The 18,905-nt window shown below is 41.8% G+C and overlaps 2 protein-coding genes across 2 annotated transcripts; one reads left to right on the top strand and one right to left on the bottom strand.

Annotated features, from left to right (window-relative positions):
• Window positions 1-1,629: 1,629 nt before the first annotated feature.
• On the top strand, window positions 1,630-3,599 carry pmch (pro-melanin-concentrating hormone). The gene is made up of 3 exons (XM_058625200.1): window positions 1,630-2,124; window positions 3,197-3,341; window positions 3,442-3,599. Exons 1-3 carry the CDS (start codon window positions 1,885-1,887, stop codon window positions 3,501-3,503), a joined length of 447 nt encoding a protein of 148 aa, XP_058481183.1. The 5' UTR covers window positions 1,630-1,884; the 3' UTR covers window positions 3,504-3,599.
• Window positions 3,596-18,755, bottom strand: parpbp (PARP1 binding protein). The gene is made up of 11 exons (XM_058625198.1): window positions 18,689-18,755; window positions 18,042-18,197; window positions 16,980-17,216; window positions 16,163-16,270; window positions 14,719-14,889; window positions 14,438-14,592; window positions 10,588-10,771; window positions 10,272-10,453; window positions 8,804-8,885; window positions 5,284-5,470; window positions 3,596-4,580 (listed from the first exon to the last, which is right to left on the bottom strand). The coding sequence occupies exons 1-11, from the start codon at window positions 18,692-18,694 to the stop codon at window positions 4,249-4,251; spliced, it is 1,800 nt and encodes a 599-aa protein (XP_058481181.1). The 5' UTR covers window positions 18,695-18,755; the 3' UTR covers window positions 3,596-4,248.
• Between the last annotated feature and the right edge of the window lie 150 nt (window positions 18,756-18,905).

Here is an 18,905-nt window from a genome sequence, read left to right as displayed (position 1 = left end):
AAAGGATACTAATGACCCGGGGAAGGCCTTGTTCTCTGTGCACTCTGCAACTCTTTGACCATGAGGTGTCTCCAGGACCAAAACCGAGGATGTTCAGGTGTTTAAAGGATACTAATGACCCGGGGAAGGCCTTGTTCTCTGTGCGCTCTGCAACTCTTTGACCATGAGGTGTCTCCAGGACCAAAACCGAACTGTAAGTCAAACCTTTTTTTGTATTTTTTGAAATTTTGCCACACATGTGGCACAATGTATTCTCAGGAAAACATTTGAAAGCCTCATTTAATATCATTCAATAGATTGTTGATAATGACTTCTCCATGACAAACTCTTCATTGGACACAAGGTCTATCGTACTACTAGTTACTAGTCAACGATCCAGATGCGTAGTTTTTTACTGGGGGTTATAGAAAATGTGCCGATTATTCCAGCCATGATAAACATCATACAATAGGAATATCAAAGTTCATTACCAGAAATCAATAATGTTTCACAATCCATATTAAAATTAACCCATTTTAAGACTGTGGGGAATACATTTAACTGGAGATTCTTCTGGGGTCCCCAAATTTGCTGAATATTCCTCACATTTGAATTTCCTAAACTTTTAAATTACATGCATATACATATCAATATTAAATTATATCAGGTGTCATAGACATGGGTGTAAATTAGTCACATTATGCACAACGTTTTGCTTGTCGTTCAATTTGGCTTGGGCCTTGTGCAGTAGAGTGCTGCAGCCAAAACTATAGGATTCACACCATCTTAATATTCAGAAAATCACTCAGTCATGCATCAACATTCTGAAGACTCCAATCTTTGTAGGATAGACATGTCCTATCTGAATGTGACCTTGAACCATTTATCACAAGACAACTGATACCCATACTAGACTAGACAAGCTAGTATGTATTTCAAATAACTGCCAGAGATGTTCATTTTTATCCTTCATTTTACTTGGAAGTCACATTGAGATCAAAGTATCTCTTGAAAGTGAAACCTTGTCAAGACTGGGTCAGTTGTTGGCGTCATACAGGCAATGGAACAACCGTGTTAACAATAAATAACATCAGAAAACAGAAGAATGGTATAGATGAGGAACGAAACACAAGTCTTTCATCAATCAATGCCAATTGCGAGACATAAGTTTATGATTTCTGACTCTATATGACATGTTGTTAACAAGCTAATCTAACAATCGTGTGGCTGCATATTCTTACTTAGCATCCAGACGTCAATCTGGTCATCAATCTCCTCACCTAACTCTCAAAATGAGAGCGAATGAGCACATTTTTTCCCCAAAATGTTAGACTGTTTTCAGTTATATGACTCATAATTTGCCATCATAACCTGTCGGCATTAGTGTCACTCTGGAGGGTTGCTGTACGTGTTAGTAGCCTTTTGTCCGAGCTCCATCTTAGACACTGGTGCCATTCAGAGGCAGGGGGCTCACTGTGAGCGTCCCTGGGTCTCTGTCCTGACTCCTGCTGGGCTCATTTCAGCGTGTGGATTTGGTGAGAACAACCTCACCAGATAATACCTGCCCTTTCACCTCCTGTGAGTCTCTTTGACCCCACTGTGTGATGTGGAGAGAATTACAGGCGCCATTGGAATTATATAATTAAAATGGAGCTATTCACTTTCTCTCTGCTGAAAGAAACACGCATTAATGGAATCATGGCGCAATTCCTTTGAGCTTCCCGTGATCGTTGACCTCCTAAGATGGATGAACCTCCGCGGGAGATGTGATGTGTCTACCATCGAACAATTAAGCAAAAATCCCTGCCCCGATATATAAGGCGGCGGAGAATCCACTCGTCCACATTCGTTAGGCGAGGCAAGATCTGTCACAGCAACAAAAACCCAAAATATCTTAGATACACGATGATCTCCACCTACTCCGTCCTGTTTGCCCTGGTGCTGTTCTCGGAGCTGAGCAGCCACTTGGTAGCTGAAGCCTTACCCGCAACCAAAGTAGAAGATGCAATGGAACAGGAGAGCCTCACTTCACTACTGGGGGACGAAGTCTTGACTGAGCATGCCATGGTTTCACCCGTGTACAGACAAAGTTTCATGATGGACAACAGGGATGAAGATGGAAACCCGAACGTCATTGTTTTCTCGGTAAGTGTCCCTGGTATTTTTCATCAACCAAACCTGTAAACTGTTTGTCTCAATGCGTTAAAATCTGCTTTATCAAACTATTAATCATTCAAATGTACTCCATGTTCAGAGTGTAACATGGGGTTTCATATCTATTAACCTCCATTTTATTGCAGACAACCTCAAAACCCAAACTCTCAGAATTTCTACATTCCACAGGAAGTACAAAACCTAGGTTTTAGTTTTTTTTTTATTCGGATGAAGCAACCCTTCCGAGTTCTTCAACTGTAACAGATTAATTTAATTCAATTTCACAAGCTATTTGGATTTTTCTCAGTTAATTTATCCCAAATAAAGTGCTTGGCCATTGCCTGGCCATTCAGCTTGCGCTCTTCTGCCAGTGACCGTCACGCATCATAACCATTAACTGTACGAGATTTCTCTCTTTCTATAAACAGGCCTCTCTGCTAACCAGAGTTTAGCAACAACAAAGAGCACATTATCTCCATCCTGCATCTGAACATTTGACCCCTGTCAATTGGCCACCGTTGTCATGTCTACCGTTTTGTCTTTATTTCATACACATCTATGAAAAATCTTTTATGACAGCGTTGGAAAATGGGAAGTACCATTAGCTGAAAAGGTCAAATGATCACAAGCCTATAAATTTAATGGGGAGAATGATGATAAATCAGTGTTTCCTCAAACGTTTGGCCGCTGTGTGTAAAGAGTTTATCTGGCAGCTGCGTCTCCTGTGTGTCATGAACATGGTGGTTATCTCTATGGTAATGGGTAACAGGCAGCCGTGGTGCAGAGAACAAAGTCGTCTGACGTGAGCCGGGGCAGTGGAGGAAAATGGGCCACTGTGCTATTGTAAAAACGGGGAAACACATTTCTTCCATCTTGGGGTTCCTGTGGCTTGGATCAGCTGGTGAAAGGCAGATCCAGCACCTGTGCTGCAAGTTAAAAAAACGTTAATCTTTGAAAGCCGTTTTTGCTGCAAACTCCCAGAATCCAGAGTTCAGACCTCGTGCGCGGAACATATGTGGTCTTGCGGCGTTGCATGAAATCACTGATCGATAATGTGTTTCAGGACATGAGGCAGAAAGGACACCGCATCCGTGGCCGCTTGAACCCGTCCTTCGCCCAGAGCTTCCCTCAGCTCACAGACCGGAAGTTGAGCCACAATCCACCCGAGTACACTTTGAAAATGGATCGCAGAGACACCGACCTCAACAGTAAATATCAAGGAAACCATTCAATTTCATAATGAATCATTTCAAATGCCTTGACGTTTATGTGGACTAACACTCTGTACTCTCTCCGTCCTTCTCCTAGTGTTGCGGTGTATGATCGGCAGAGTGTACCGACCCTGCTGGGCAAGTAACGAGAACCTCTGAAAACCTCTGTGCTGGGAAATCACTTCTCTTCTCTTTTTGTTTGTGGCCATGAAATGAGTTTCCTTGTAAGAAAATAACGGTGCACAAAAATGTAAAAGCAAAATAAAAATTTATTCAAATTCAGAGAACTGGAGCATATTTACAGTGATGACTTTCAGTGTGGAATTAAACAAATAATGATGAACCAAGTTCAATAACTTATAGAAAACAAAAATGTAAAAATAAAAAAAATTAACATCAAATGTTAATTTGAAATTGGGAAAACAAGGTACTTATCTGTATACATATCAAAACTGTCTGAATATGTGTCATTTGCTTTCTGATATATACACATTTAACAAAGAACAGTATGGTGATATTTTTAAATTATCCTTCCCTTTTGTAGCCGAGTTAGAAGAAAGGATGTATGCTAGCAGGCGATTAGCTTTCATAAAAACTTGATACTATATTTGGATCCCTTTTTAAAACACAAACTTAAACCACAGAATCACCAGATATTAACACCTAATTAACACAACATTGATCTGAATGCTAAATTTGTGCAACTGCTTTCCTAATCAGTTAGCTTAGCTAAGTGATGCTGTTATGGGGGAAAAGAACGCCTAGTTTTTCCTTATTTTCCCAAAATGTTGGTCGACATCTTTAAAAAAGAAAAAAACAACGTTAGACATAATCACAAACAACTCAGTGGGAGAAAAAAAACAAAAACACTGAACTTTTACTGTCATGATATTAGTGCGAATGATTAGAGTCTGAAGAAGCTAGTTAGCTTTCCCTGCCCAGCTATGAGCTTCTTCTTGCTGGAGGCCTTGTTGATATTCTTACTGGGCATTTTGACTGAGACACTTGCGGGGCGTTTCTTCCCTGGAGGCTCATTCTCTGATCCTCCATGTTGGTCCGCTTCCACCTGCTTCCTCTTGTTGCCCTTGCGCTGCGTCTGAGTGCCAGTTTTCTTTCTGCTGCCAGGGCCTGCAACTCTGGTCTGGGCATTTCCACTCCTTGGCTCCAGAGAGGCTCCCTGCTGAATGCCACTCTGCTCCTTATTTGGACATCCAGAGGTAGGCTTGGCTGGGAAGACTGAAACAAAACAAAAGCAAGTGTGAAAACCTTGTAGGGGGAAAAGGAAAGGGGAAAAATGGTGTGACGAAATTGCTGACGTTAGCTGCTATTTGAAGCGGGCTCTGTGCTTATGCTCTGCAGTTGAAAATTTAACATTTATTCATGTATCCTGATGGAGCGGAGCCTGAAATCCCCCCTGAAACAAAAGACAGGAGGGGGAAGTGAGCAAAATGTCCATGTGAACGGGTGTTTTTTCTTTTTGGTTTTTACTACAGATGTGGGGCTGTGCAGTTTTTATAGAATGGGGATTCAGTAATGGTTAATAGTAAGTGCTGGTCCCAGGGCTGGGACTGTGAAGGGTTCAAGGCTGGAGCTGAGAAGGTGTGCCCGGGCCTCAGTCCAGCCGCGTGGCGTCAGAGGAAACAGAAATATATCCCAGCAGAAAGGGAACGCTGCGCGGCCGGTGTTGACATTTTCAGCTTTTTTCTCTGAATGCAGCAGAGAACAAAAAGTACCTGTAGTATGTCCAGAAATGAAGGTCAAGCCTGTACCTGTGATAAATATCAGAATGTGTCCACATGCTCGGAAAATTACCTACCAGGTGACGTTTTGGGCCCAAGCCCTTCTGTGGGCGTCTTCTCGAGTTTCTTGGGATCAACAACTGGCGTGTGGACACTTTATTTATCAAGCGCATGCTTTTGTTTTCTTTCCGAGTGTGTACCTGTGACTAGTTCCTCCACACCGGAGCTGCGTTCCTCGTCCTCAGCTGCGGTGGTGTTTGGTTTCGGTGCCGGATGCACGCAGGTAGGAACCTGGCTAGTGCTGGGGAAGTCCAGCACACGGTTGAGAGGCAAATCCTCATCTTTGTATGTGCAAGCAAACTGAGATCGGATGACTTTGTCTCTTGGCTGGAACAAATGAAAAAACAAACAATATGGTGACATATTGTAGATGGAGTCGGTTTCCAAGCCGGGGAACAAATTCATGTCAATCCATCAAGGAGTAAAGAGATTAAACTCCCAACCACAAACTCACAATTCCAGAAATTAGGGGATCATTTCATCATCGGCCTATTTACAGCGAGGATTGCCAACTCGCAAGCTAATCCAACCTCCTTCATAAACACATTACGCAGTATTACACGCATTAAAAACATCATCGCAATGTGGGAAATCAAACTCCGAGTGCAACTGGCACTACTTGTAGCTGACTAATGAGTCATTAGTCACTGATGAAGATTGATAAATCATGAATCAACCAAGACATCACTTTTTAAACTGAATGAGGAGTTAAATGGATCTTTTTTCGTAACTCCATTTCTAAGACATTGCTGGTGCAGCACCTCATTAAAAAGCCTTTTTGGCTGGCCTTGTTAGTTATGCCAAAAAAGTGAAGACTACAATCCTGGCCCCGGGGCACACGGATCCACAGCTTTTTCATCTACTTGTTTGATCTACGGCTGCTTAGGATGATCATAGTCCAAGGATTTCACCCTTCAGTCCAATGGGCCGCAGTATGGAGGAGAAATCCGAGAGGAAAAAATGCAGCAAGTGAAGCTGGGTGGGCCAATAAAATACAAAAGGATCAAAGCCTTTGTGCTTTTCTGAAGAACGCCTTTAAATAAAACAACAGACAACACAAAACTGCTGCATAAGGCCGTGGCACAATAATTGAGCTAAAAGTGTGCGCTGCCCTGGTTTGCACGCCAATTAAAATATCTGAAACAATGGGAGGGGATGGAAGAGTGAACACAGCCAAACCACGACTGACGGAGAACATCTAATCCAATTACAACAGGTGGAAGCCTAACGTGGCACCGTGCGGTCAGACGACTATCATTCCTCCGAAGGCAGCTGTCCTCAGATAACCTTTGCACACATTCCTGATAGCACATCCACAACCAGGTGCAAGTAATTTCTGCAGCTATTGTGTGTTTGGACATGTGTTCTTCTCACGTGCAGGTGATGGGAGTGAGAATGAGCAGCAGGTGCACGATTATCAGGCGATAAGTTCACAGCGTTATCGTATTATCGGATGAATCTCTTCACAAACACCAGGTCTGAGAGTGGCAATAAACTGGCACGAGGAGACTTTAGTCAAGGTCGTTTTTCTACACTTGGATCATCCGTGGCACTGAGGAGAATATCTGGACACGTCCCAAAAGCAGAAACTAAATCCTTCCGCGTCCGTGTGCCAGGTGACGTCGGCGCATGATGAAACCCGCCGGAGAAGTGTGGGATTAAGTCCTTCAGCAGACAACAGGAAACAATAACCTTTCAAGTTTCCCTTGCTAGTCGAGTTACGCGACCGATATGGCATCTTCAAAGTGAAATTGATGCAGAAAGCTTCCGCTCGCCGAGTTCAGGAAGCGGTGAGCTGTCCAGGGACCATTACAGCGCACTCAAACAGGAAGGCAGCCAGATTGTGGGGAGCTAAAATGACATCTGCTAGCGCAATCAAATAAAAAGGACCCATTTAAGAGAATGTGTTTCGCCTACATGTTCAAACAGGAGTTTCGCACAGTGGAGCTATTTAATGTTAAAGGAGCAGCTCTACCTTTTAAACCTAAAGATGCTCTCAGTGTTTTTGGGGGTGACTCAGCAGATTGGAGTGATGCATTACGGATCCTTTTCTGAAATAAATGTTGCAATACATACACTGTTAAAAAAAACCCTGTCACAACTTTATTATTATCTAGAAAACGGATTTGAAGCTAGACTCTGCAAAAACATGACCTCCTTGGTGGTGGTAAAAAAATGTGGAGCATTTCAGAGATGGATCGCCTCCGGTCATCGAATGTGTATGTGTATCCACACCTTGGTTGACATCAAATTCAAGGAGCTTTCAAGGACTTTCCAGGGCCAATTCCCTCAAATTCAAGGACTGAATGTGCTGACATAGCTTACGATGGGAGGACAACTTGCAAGAGCGCCTTCGTCCATGGCGTCCACTTTTATTGTTTCGCAGCACGCTCTGCATCTGGACAAGTGATTGTCATTTTTTGGGATCTTGGTCAAAGTCAGTCTTTGTCATTTTCTTTGGTGAGACCGAGATCTTGGAATTTTCATTTTCCAGGCATCACGTCATTTGCTCCTGTTACTCACTTGTTGTTCTGCACGGAATGTCACGTCAAGAGACAGTGGACAGTGTCCATAACACTGCTAGATTTTCCGTTTGTGTAACCATGACCGAACCCTAACCCCAACCCTCAACAAGTGATAAGGATCTGTTTTTATTCTCATATTTTGCAGACCTCTCGTGTGGTTCTATGTGATTTGGTCAATTTGAAGTTCTGCCCCCCTCTCTTAGAGTCTGCAGATGAATACTATTGGAATTTGTGGCTAACTTTAACTGTAAAATAAAACCCTTAGAAAGGCTTTGCACTCCTGAAACATTGTCGATTTATAATTTCTCTGCACCGCAGTTCAGTTTACTGGAACTTTTACAGCTTTTATATGATATTTATGGATTCTGAAAAATTGTGTAGCCAAAAAAAAAAAAAAAAAAAAAAAAGAAGACAATACCATAAAGTGATATCTATTTTTTTATAGGATACCCAGTCTCCGTTCAGTGCTACAACCCCAGGAGGGTGATAGAGTTGAGTTTGTGATCAGGTTACACCTTATATTAGATTTTGACCGATTCATTTTTTCAGTTATCTTATGTGATATAGTTAGAGCAATGAATTGAGAAAATATGATGTAGACTAATCAGTAATATTTCTAACATTTCCTGTTTTGTGTGCCTTGACAATTTAGCAATTTAAGGTATCAGTATTAATGTACAAAAGGAAATTTACTGTTACTCTCCTCCTGCCGAGTGTGTTTGTGTTATAGTCACTGGAAAAACAAGAAGACTGTGCCAAACTTAGCCCACGGCCAGGAAGTAAACATGAGATAGTGGTATCAGATATAGACTGTAAGCAAACGGTTCTGTTCGTACAACAGGCTAAGGTATCATCAGGCTTCGTTTAATGATCTGAATTCCCCACGAATAAGTCATTGTATGCCGTGGATTCAAGCAGCGGCCTCAAACCAACACTAAGAGCTAAAACACAGCTGTGCAAACGGGAATGGTGGAAGCCAGTTAAGATTGTGAGCTTCAGCTAAGCAAATAAATAATAATACCAGGGAGAAATTACAGGATATAAAGACATTATTTTCAATGTTTGTACATCTGATTCAATTTGGAGTAACTGAAAGTTCGGATTTGGCGCTCCTGGACAGAGGGGCCTTCTTTACCTTGGGTTTGAGCAGGTCTACTCGGCTCTGGACTCGGTTCTTTAGAGGTTGAGGAGAACATCCAGTCGACACTTCGGGAGATCTGATCAGAGGGCCGCAAAGGAAAAGCAAAGACAAGAGGTTTATGAGCTAGAAAAGCAAGAGGGTCACATGGTAACCAAGAAATCGCTAAACGCTGTTTTCTCTTGAATGCAGATTTTTTTTTACACAAATCAAAGAATCAACTGCTTTAAGATGGTTTCACTAACGTCAGACTGAGCTGCGGCTCAATATAGACCCCCTTTTCCCTGACCACAGCCAGTGGCTGTTTTTTAATAATATTTTCATTTCAGATGTTTGACCAGAGAAATTGTTCCAGTGTGGTGTGGGAGGATTTTCCTCCATATGGTTTCAGTGGAGAGTTGTAGAGTCTCGTGATGGTTTAATTGCTGTTTTAGGGGCTTTCCCACTCTGACTGAATCCTTGTAGTAGTGAAAATGGTCACATCTATTTCAAAGCTTTTTATTATAACTTGTTGAAGTGAAATAATATCTCAATTCTATCTATCAAAAGGCTTAGAGATAAATCTGTTAAAACTATTTCAGCTAGCTTAGAAAAGTCAAAAAGTTGCCACCACAAGTTAAAACGGCATATTTTACTCACAGGGATCATATTTACAGTGACTGACGTAATTGTGGACATTTTGTTTGTTAAATCGCTTAAAGCTGCTGTAAAAGATGTAATCTTTTGGCTAACATCCTGTCATCTGCTGCTAGCATTACCCTCTCGCCTTTATGAACACTTTTGGCAAGTTAGTAAATAATCTACAAAATCTGATTCATTTAGATTAATAAGCTACATATAAATATATATTTTAAGATTTAAAGTAGCTCTGAGGCTGTACTTAAGCTAAAGAAGTTCATTGAGCTAAATGTGTTATATTTCTACATGTTAGCATGCTAATCAGCAAAATGTGAACAACTTGCTGTAAAGAATGATTCCTTTTGAAGACTTTTAATAAAATTACTCATTAAATTTATCACTGGAGTATCACTTAAATCTGTAAGATTCAGCATCTGGGAACAATGAATGCTGAAAAGTTAATAGTAATCCACCCAAAGATGAGGACATAGTTTATTCTGGACTTGAGCCCCAACCAAATTTTATGTTTTTTGTCCTAGGCAGACACTAATATTAGGACGAAGTTTTTTTAAAACCTGAATATTAAACGTAAAACAAACAAACAAAAAACATGCTAATGATTCCTGTGGCTATTATCAAAACCTCATGAAATAATTGACACCATTCCTAACAGCCAAGGCATTTTCTGTATTATTTATTCGGTACAAGCTCAATTTTTTATCTGCAAACCAATTACTTAGTCAGGCTATACGTTTTAAATATAACTCATTTATAATGTATACTAATCTCTCAGAAAAACAAGTCTACGTTTATCTATTGCCAGCTCGTACTTCATGAGGAAACCAACCTGAACAACGCGAGGACACACGTTTCTTCGGCTCCACTGAGTTCGGGCTGATCTTCAGACAACAGGTCCGCCTTGTTAGGACACGGCGGAGTCAGGGCGTCCTCGTCCAGCAGTGCCATCAGCACCTTCACAGTGTCCCGACCTCCATACGCTGTGGCATGATTCACTGCGTATGCTCTCGGCTGTAGAGGAAAAAGCAACACAACGACAATCAGGGCACACGTAGCTGACTGGGAAGATGAAGGAGATGAAGTGCCTTCTGTGTGAAATGTATGGACATCAGTTGGAGACACGAGAGCCAGCTGTTTTACATTACCCTGGCAGGGCTGATGCCTGTCCCGCTCCCATTAGCCGTCTGTTTCTGGACCTGGTGTATCTGGCATATCCTCTCCTTCAGTTCCTTTGCCGTCTCTTCAGCTGCGGCATACAGTGCATCGCCACTGCTGCGTCCCTTCAACAGCGTTGCCCTGATGGCAGTCACTAGCTTGGCCCCGCATACGCTGAAATTAAGCACAGTGACACTTGCATTGACATCTGCTGGAATAGCTCTATTGTGCTGTACAAGCATGTGTGGTGGGGGGGATTTGCATTTGTTTTGGAAAGGGCTAGACTCTTGTGCTCAACACACATTTTCATCTGGATGGAATTAATGGTGTTCAAAAGTTCAGCCAATATTTGCCAACATTAATAACTCTCTCTTTATGCTGGCCAAGGCCTTAGCCTAAATGTCTACAAAAGATATACTGCAGCTTCACTTTCAATTAATTGGACATCGTCTTAAAGGGCTCAAGGTAATTGTTTTCATTTCACATCCAGTTGAGCTTTATTTCATTGTAATGCAGCTCTGCCAGTGTTGAATCCTGAGCAGCGAGTCTGTGTCATAGAACATCTTGTTTTTCATTTAGGCACCCATGTAATCGGATTAAATTCCCCCGACTAAGCCTTGCCACTGGTCTTGAAAACAGACCTCTTGCCACAGTTTTAACTTCTGTATCTACACGTCCTGTACCCGTTTCAAAGTAAGAGCACCCTAGCATTTCAGTTCCTTAAATCCAAACAAGATTTTTACTGTACAATATATTTGACGGATGGCGTTGTTGAGAGGCACACGAGCAAGACGCACTTGCCACGCATCCAGTGTGACCAGGCCTAGGAGTATAGGTATATTATTTATGGCAATTTTCAAAAAGGGAAACCATATGTAGCAAACTGCAATGTAGCAGACATGCTTCCTATGGGAATACCAGAGGTGCATCAGCTCTACATCAATCCCAGGACTCACTGTCCTGACGGTCAACTAGCAGCAAAGAACGATGACAGACTGTGGTGGTGCTTCAGTTGGCATTTGACCACCGCTAGACCACAATGACCACAGCAATCAAGTAGCCAGCAGTTGGCAGTAGTCTGTATTTGACTATGGATGGACGGTCATCGACTGCTCTGGGCCGTCCACCGTGTTGTTATGTCCTGATCCTCAAGTCCAAATGGCCGAAGACACCGCCTCTGTGCTCACCACTGGACAGTCAGAAATTTCTCTTTTATTAAAGTTCTGTGGTTTTTTTCTTCCATGCACGCACACTTTCTGCGCCGCATGTCCAAAAATCACAGCAACATATCACTTCTGTTGTTTCCCAACAGTCAAATGCACTAAGGCGAGTAGAAAACCTTGCAGTACGGTGGAAGAGGGGGGTGGTCCAACCCTGACCCAGCTCCGATGTGAGAAAGCCAGGCTAAGTAACAAAATCGTTTGAGGAAAACAGATGTTCGCTGAACACGCGGCCGTGAACTCGCTATAGAAGGTGTTTATATGAGGAAACGGAGTCCTCCTCTGAGAGATTAAAAGACATTGCCTGCTGAAAGACACACGTTGGCCTAGTTCGCCAGTGTTTCACCAGATGCGGAGTGCGCTCATCAGCCTGCATGAACTGAGAACCCTCAGAAGAGCTGTGAGAGTCAAATCCACTACTACACAAACATCTCTGTGTGCTCGGCTGTGTGAAGCCAATGCCACAAGTGGGACTGATACAGCCTTCAACAGCCTCACCTCAGAGCTCGACCGTCACACGATTGGACCATCTAAATCATTTCTGATAACCACTTTTGATGTGGTGCCAAATGACATCCGAAACAATCTGTGGTCGTATGGACAATGATCTGCAAAGCCTAAAGGTTTGATGATAATTCATCAAAGTGAGCCAACCAAACGGGGAACAAGTTATTTAGCAAAGACTTTGGCAAAGGCTTTGATGTAGAAAAGATGAACAGGCTTTAGCAATCCAAATGTTATCATGAAAAGCTTAGATGGGAGCCATTAAAGGGATCTCAAGGAAATAATACGCTGCGGCGAGACAGGTGGATTTCATGATCGCAGGTATTATGTCAGTGCACAGGTGCCTGCCAGGTGGATAGATCAGCCGTCAATACAGCAATGATCTACAGCATTAGTACGGCTTCCCCACAGAGCTGCTGAACCCAGTTCAGAAGTCAGAAATTTTATTAAATCAATGAGCATTAAATCAGCCATAATAGACAGGAGGCAGAATTTAAGCAATATGCTGCACTGAATTTGACTCCAGTATTTGCCAGAGACTGATGCATACTTGGCTTCTCCTGTAATATAAGGCCACAGTAAATTAAATGAAGATTTTTGCAAGGATGCGTCACCTGAAAGGAAAACGTCGGGGGGAAATTGTATCAGGATGTTTGGGATCATCTGCTACAAATGTTTCCTTAATTATAGGGTAAAAACAATTGTGACCACTAAGATGGTTTAATTTGAATATCAATTTCTCCAAATACAGAAAACCTAAATGATAATTAGTCCGTTTTTTTCAGCTCGACGACAAAAAAAAAGACCAAACTAACAATTATGCAGTCCTAAAAAGCCTCGATTGTGTACCAAACTAACTTTTGAGATACATTACTTTACAACTGTAGCATGCAAACATGTTGACTAAATGAATAATATTGCCAAGCCTCATCTTTTTCCTAAAAACCAGGGAAACCCTTTTTATATTCAGACAATTGTGAGGTTTGGTTATATGATGCAGAGATGAAATCACTAAGGGAAAAGAAGTGGATTCCGATTTAATCTACAACGCTATCGAATTCTGTGTGGCTATGGCTGGAGGCCAGCAAAAGCACAGCTTAAAGTGGCTTGATGGTCTCCTGCCTAAGTTCGAGGAATCGGTTTGCCAAAAGAACCCATCCTGATGAGTTCCTAGAAATCTCCATGCCCTGTGGAAATCTGGTGCTGCCAGTTCTGTTCTGGCCAGCTTTAAACACAAGATGATGAATCCTCCAAAACAAAATACTGCAAGAACAACGCCATACAGAAATCGCCATAGAGACCATGTGGGATTTTTTTTTTTTTTTTAACGGCAACTTATTCCAGCCGCTTCAAGACTTGCACTCAAATCTGGAGACGTTCCTAAAGTTCTTCGTAGTGGCTGCCAAAGTCACCCTGGACATTTCTAGAACTTGCCCTTCCAGCTCCCATGCCAAATCTCCAGATAATGTCCCAGCGAGCCCATGGAAAACTTTCAGACATGTTCCGGACGTTCCCTCAAAGAAAGAGACAATCTCCAGCAGCGCAAGTCATACGCAAATGGCAAAATCCAGAGGATGAACCCCATTTTTGTTTATCTGTAGATGACGCATTTTGAAGCCCCATCTTTCAGTTTGAGTCATGTTAAAGGTGTAATGTGTAACATTTGGTAGAAATTGAACGGACACCCATGGGAGTGTTTGCTTAAGTGTCGATTTCCTTAAGAATAAAAGTAGTTTGGTTTTCATTGGCTTTAGAATAAGACTTTTAGATTTAGTTTGGGCAAGAGCTTTGCTTTACGTTGGATTTGGGCAAATTTAGGGCTGATCAATTTTAAAATTTGGTTGCTGAAGTTGAGCAATTTTTGGATTATTTGTTTGGCAGCGGTCAAACCCATGTTGGTCGAACTCATTTCTGGATAGTCGTTTCCCTTTGCTTCCAGTCTTTATGCTAAGATAATTTGCATCAAAAATGGCAACTCAACTTTAATTGAAATTTCATATAAAGTCAAAACAAGCAGAATCTGTCTAGTCAATGCTTATTCTGTCACAAATGAAGGAGGAATTTCATATGTAACAGGAGCAAGTGAAGGGCTGGATTAAAAAGCTGCATTGTGTACCTTGGGTCAGGAGTCTCCCCCAGTATTTCTTCCAGGTTGTCAAGAAACTGGACAAAGTCCGTCAGGCCTTTGACATGTTTCCTCAGTGGGTCAGATTCAGCTGGCGCGTAGCCCTTTCCTCCGAGCTGGATAGCTCTCACAAAAGATGTCACTGCCTGAAAAAGAGCGAGCATGTAGCACCGCCAGAGAAGCCAAAGTCATAGTTTTGCTTGAGCTGTTACGTAAGGTGCAAATACATCACCACTAAGCCTGAGAACATGCTGAGTGTGAATGTCTCTTACCAAAAAGAGAGAAGTGTTGCCACTACGTGCAGCATGCTTGACGTCGGTGAACGCCTGCCGTCCAAGCGCGCGACTGGGGACGTCGAGGGTTAGTGCCACGGCCAAGTCATTCTTTGTGTTCACGAGCAGATTCAGATAGGAGCAGAAAACCCTTCTCACGGCCATTTTCACCTTTCATTAATAACAAACATGATGATCAAATGATTTATGCTCATTTCCTTTCTTACTGAGATTTTGTAGGAAATATTGTGTGTCGGTTCAGTCTAAGGATGTAGCTAGCAGATGTTGAACTGTAAATAAAGACCGAAGATTTTATATAAGGCTCTGTCAAAGCTAACAAACTAAAAGCTCTATCAGCATATGTTTTATGAGTTTTACAGTTGTAAAGAAAACCAATACATAATTGTTGCCTTTACACCTCCATGTTTTATGGATTTAAAACCAACAGACAACTTCTTGAAAAGGTCCAGAATGCGGGAATTCTGGACAAATACGTCTCAGCTAGCTAGCAAGGTGCAGTTACTCATGAGTGAACAGGTAAAGCATTGATAAAATGTGCAGGTTTTTTATATTATAAGTTAGAGCATTTGTGGAGTAGTTATGCTAACCTTTAGCCTGGCTAAGTCCTGTGCTAGATAAATACAGAATATTAACCATTAGTCTTTACTCCACAGTTGTATTTTGTGTTGTGTTCTCAGCCACTATTTTCTCACAAAAATATTAAATGGAGTTGTTTTAAGACAAATCCAGACAGGTTTCCATGGGCTAAGCTAAGCTAACCAGCAGCCAGCTGCAGCCTTGTATTTACACGGACAGACAGACAGAAGTGTGTGGTATTAACTTCCTTGTGCGTCTCTCCACTAGAAATAGAACAAATGCATTTGTCAAAGTGTCAAAAGTATTCCTCTGATAAAACCTTTGGCCGCCGCTTGTTGTGTTGATCAACCACCAAAAGGGACAGTAGCTTTATCACCGAAGTAAAACAACTAAAGCGGCAGCTGACAGCTTGTATTAAACTCCAGAAATTGCATCACCCTAACTGTTAGTGCAGCAGCAGCGGCGGCAAGCCTGCCCTAAAAACCCATAAATTTGCAAGTGACACAGGAGTGGAGGAAAGAGGCCGTGTTGCAGAAGCACTTGTCCAGCCCCACACCGTGTTGTGTTTTAAACATCTGCTTGGTAATTGAATTCACATTGCACTCTTAAATCTGCGTGATATGATATAGAGTTCCTGTCAATAAGAGCAGGATGGATTCCAGACAGAAATTAAATATGCCGACGAAAAGTAAATGGGTGGAACGATGCCAGCAGGAGAAAAAGGGATTTCATATTACTAGGAATGTTCTGTATGGGGATTAAGTGGAAAGAGAGGGGGTCTTCCTCTGGGAGTTTAAGAAATTAGTTGCAACATTTTATTAATGTGCAAGAGCAGGACTGGGCCTACCTGTGAGCGGCAGGGTCTGCTTTTGCTAGATGGCGTTGACGGGACCGAGGAAGAGTCTGGCAACTCTGAGGTGTCCGTATTGCCTGTTAGGAACTGAAAGAGCTCCATCTTGACAGAAAAAGAAATAAAAGGACATATTAGTAAGATAAATTCAATGGTTGCAACAATTGGTCAATTAATCAATTATTAAATGAATCTGCAACAATTTTGTTAAGCGGTTTGAGTGTTTTTCTAATTAAAGCAAGCTCTCAGAGTTTCAGCAGCTTAAATGTGAATGTCTTCTGGAATCTATACTCTGTATAGGATAGAAATCATTCAAACTGAATCATTTTGGAGCGTGGTCAAAATAAGACATTTGAGAACACCATCATTTTGAGGTTTGGGGAAACATAAATTAACATTTTCTGGACCAAGGTACTCCATCCATCCATCCATCCCCTACTGCTGCTTTATCCTCCACATGAGGATCACAGGGGCGCTGGTGCCAAACCCACTTGACATAGGGCTACACCCTGGACAGGTTGCCAGTCCATCACAGGGCCACATAGAGACAAACAATCATCCACTCTCACGCTCAATTTAAAGAGTCCAATTTGCCTAATTCCCAAATCTGCATGTTTTTGGACAGGAGCACCCGGGGGCCCAACTGTGGTCGTTATCCCAGGTCTTCTTGCTACAAAGGCAAGACTGCTAACCACTACATCAACTGTGTGGTCCAGACCAAAGTACTCGAAAATGATCATTTAGTTGCAGCCCTTTGTGTCATCAGTAGCAACAATCAGTATTGTCATCCTGACTTCAAGCAGCTCCTGCTCACCGGGCTCACATGTTCCTCTGGGTCAGTGTCAGCCAGTCTCAGCTGTTTGCACATGGACAGGACGTCAACGAGGTCAACGGTGTTGGAGCGTTTCAGGAAGGATTCGTACGCCTCCAGGATGAGATCATAGTTCTCTAGGCGTGCAAAGTTCGGGGGCGGCAGGTGAAGTTTGCCTTGCAGTAAGTGTTTCCAGGCCATCAGGACATCACTCAAAGGTACCTTGAACTCTCCGCCGTGCTGTCACAGGAAGAGAGAAGACAGTTGAAGCAGCAGCAATAATTAGTCGTGGCCTGGGACCAATCAGTGCAAAAGCAGGAAAGACCTTCTCGCGCTCAATCGGAAAGCAATGGTAATGTCATCAGTTAGAGAGGTGATGACAGTCAGCCTGATGGTTAAATTGAACTATGTCATCCTGGTGATGGGAGTTGTGCTCGTACAAAATTGCATTTGGGCCGCCAGATGTGGATCTAAATGTTCTCAGAGCTTCATTCTTTCTTTATTTTAAATCCAGGATAGAAGCATTTTTGTTTTAAATTTGTGATGATAACGATGTTATAGTGTAATGGTGAAAGAAAAACAATTCAACATATTCTCCATTAGCCTTGATTTCACTATGTTCCACTGGGATGGTGGCAGAGATGGCCTAATTCATGACAAAAATGAACGCCACAGAGAAAGTACTTGTATAGTGTATTTATCGTATTTGTCATACCTGGGAGGTAATTATGACTTAACCCAGACGAGCCTGGGGAGTAGTACCCATTTTGCTCATGCTGTGTCTTCACGATAGCCACTAAAGTTGTCCGTTGCCTTTTTTGGTATAATTTTTTTTTGTACTATTTTGATAAAGCAGCATTTTGACTTCCATTGCTGCGTTATACCTTTTTGACAAATGCTATACAAGAATTTTAAGCATTGCAGTGCAATAATCAATCAGTATATAACAGAGATGCCATTCATGTTGTCATACTGTCAATTATTCACCACTTGTTCTTTCAGAAACAAACAAGTGTTTTTAAATGTTAATTCTTCAAGGTTTGATTTGATAAAAAAATGCTTCACCTGTTTACTGACTTCAGCCATGGCCAGCTGCAGCACCATCAGCATGCCATCGGCTCCATGAACGGTGGTCCTCTCAGACTGTAGAACCCTGTGGCCCTCCCTCCTGAAGGCTTTTACCATCAGCTTCAGACGGTCTCCCAGAGCCATCATTGTTCCCTTAAACGGCATAAAAGAAAGTTCTCTTGATTTGAGAAAACATGATGTACAAGACATAAAAACAATCATGAAATATTTTTATAAAATCAATTAAATGTTTTAAGCTTCATTTCATACCCACGTGTCTACTCAACAACAACAACAACAAAGCTGTACTAGCATCACATTTTGAAGTTTAACTTGAATCAATCAGATTGCTACAGCAGATGGCAGATAATAAGCAAACACATTCAACTTTGAGGAAGCAAAATGCAGTTAATGAAGATTAAAAATCCCTCTGTAACGTGGTTATAACTATTTATTATCTCTTAACTTTAAAATAAGACATTCAGCCCTGTAGCTTTCAGTTGACAAACTTTCAAATTCATTCTTAAAAACATAACTCGTGTATCTTTTAGTCTGCTCCTAGTAGTATATAAACCCATACATAATAGTTTTCGAACTATATGTAGATAATGAATCAGGAAAAAATACACTTAAATGGTACAAACCTCCATTTTTGAGGCAGCTTCCAAAAAACACACGTCCCCACACAACAGTAGCTGTTTTGAAATTTTAAATCGCCGGTGACGTAGGTGTCTTTTTGGCCAATCAATTTATAGAACACGGCAATGGGCACGTCCTAATCAAATCATTTGTTATTTATGTTTTTCTTTGATTTTGGAGCCAACAGACACTTATTTTGTGTTTTATACAAATTAACATGTA

Source organism: Solea solea, chromosome 3 (genome assembly GCF_958295425.1).
Source record: "Solea solea chromosome 3, fSolSol10.1, whole genome shotgun sequence".
NCBI classification, from domain to species: Eukaryota; Metazoa; Chordata; class Actinopteri; order Pleuronectiformes; family Soleidae; genus Solea; species Solea solea.
The sequence above is the reverse complement of the archived record's forward strand: the minus strand, read 5'-3'. Positions and strand labels throughout refer to the sequence as shown.

What these genes read in the sequence shown, in the direction of transcription:
- parpbp (XM_058625198.1), bottom strand. An exon ending in CAGAGGAACATGTGAGCCCG is followed by an intron (nt 16,271 to 16,979) that starts GTGAGCAGGAGC and finishes TTTTCTGTCAAG; the next exon opens with ATGGAGCTCTTTCAGTTCCT. An exon ending in TGTGTCCTCGCGTTGTTCAG is followed by an intron (nt 8,886 to 10,271) that starts GTTGGTTTCCTC and finishes CCCTCTGATCAG; the next exon opens with ATCTCCCGAAGTGTCGACTG.
- pmch (XM_058625200.1), top strand. Translation starts at nt 1,885, where the DNA reads ATGATCTCCACCTACTCCGTCCTGTTTGCCCTGGTGCTGTTCTCGGAG. An exon ending in CGAACGTCATTGTTTTCTCG is followed by an intron (nt 2,125 to 3,196) that starts GTAAGTGTCCCT and finishes AATGTGTTTCAG; the next exon opens with GACATGAGGCAGAAAGGACA. An exon ending in CAGAGACACCGACCTCAACA is followed by an intron (nt 3,342 to 3,441) that starts GTAAATATCAAG and finishes TCCTTCTCCTAG; the next exon opens with TGTTGCGGTGTATGATCGGC.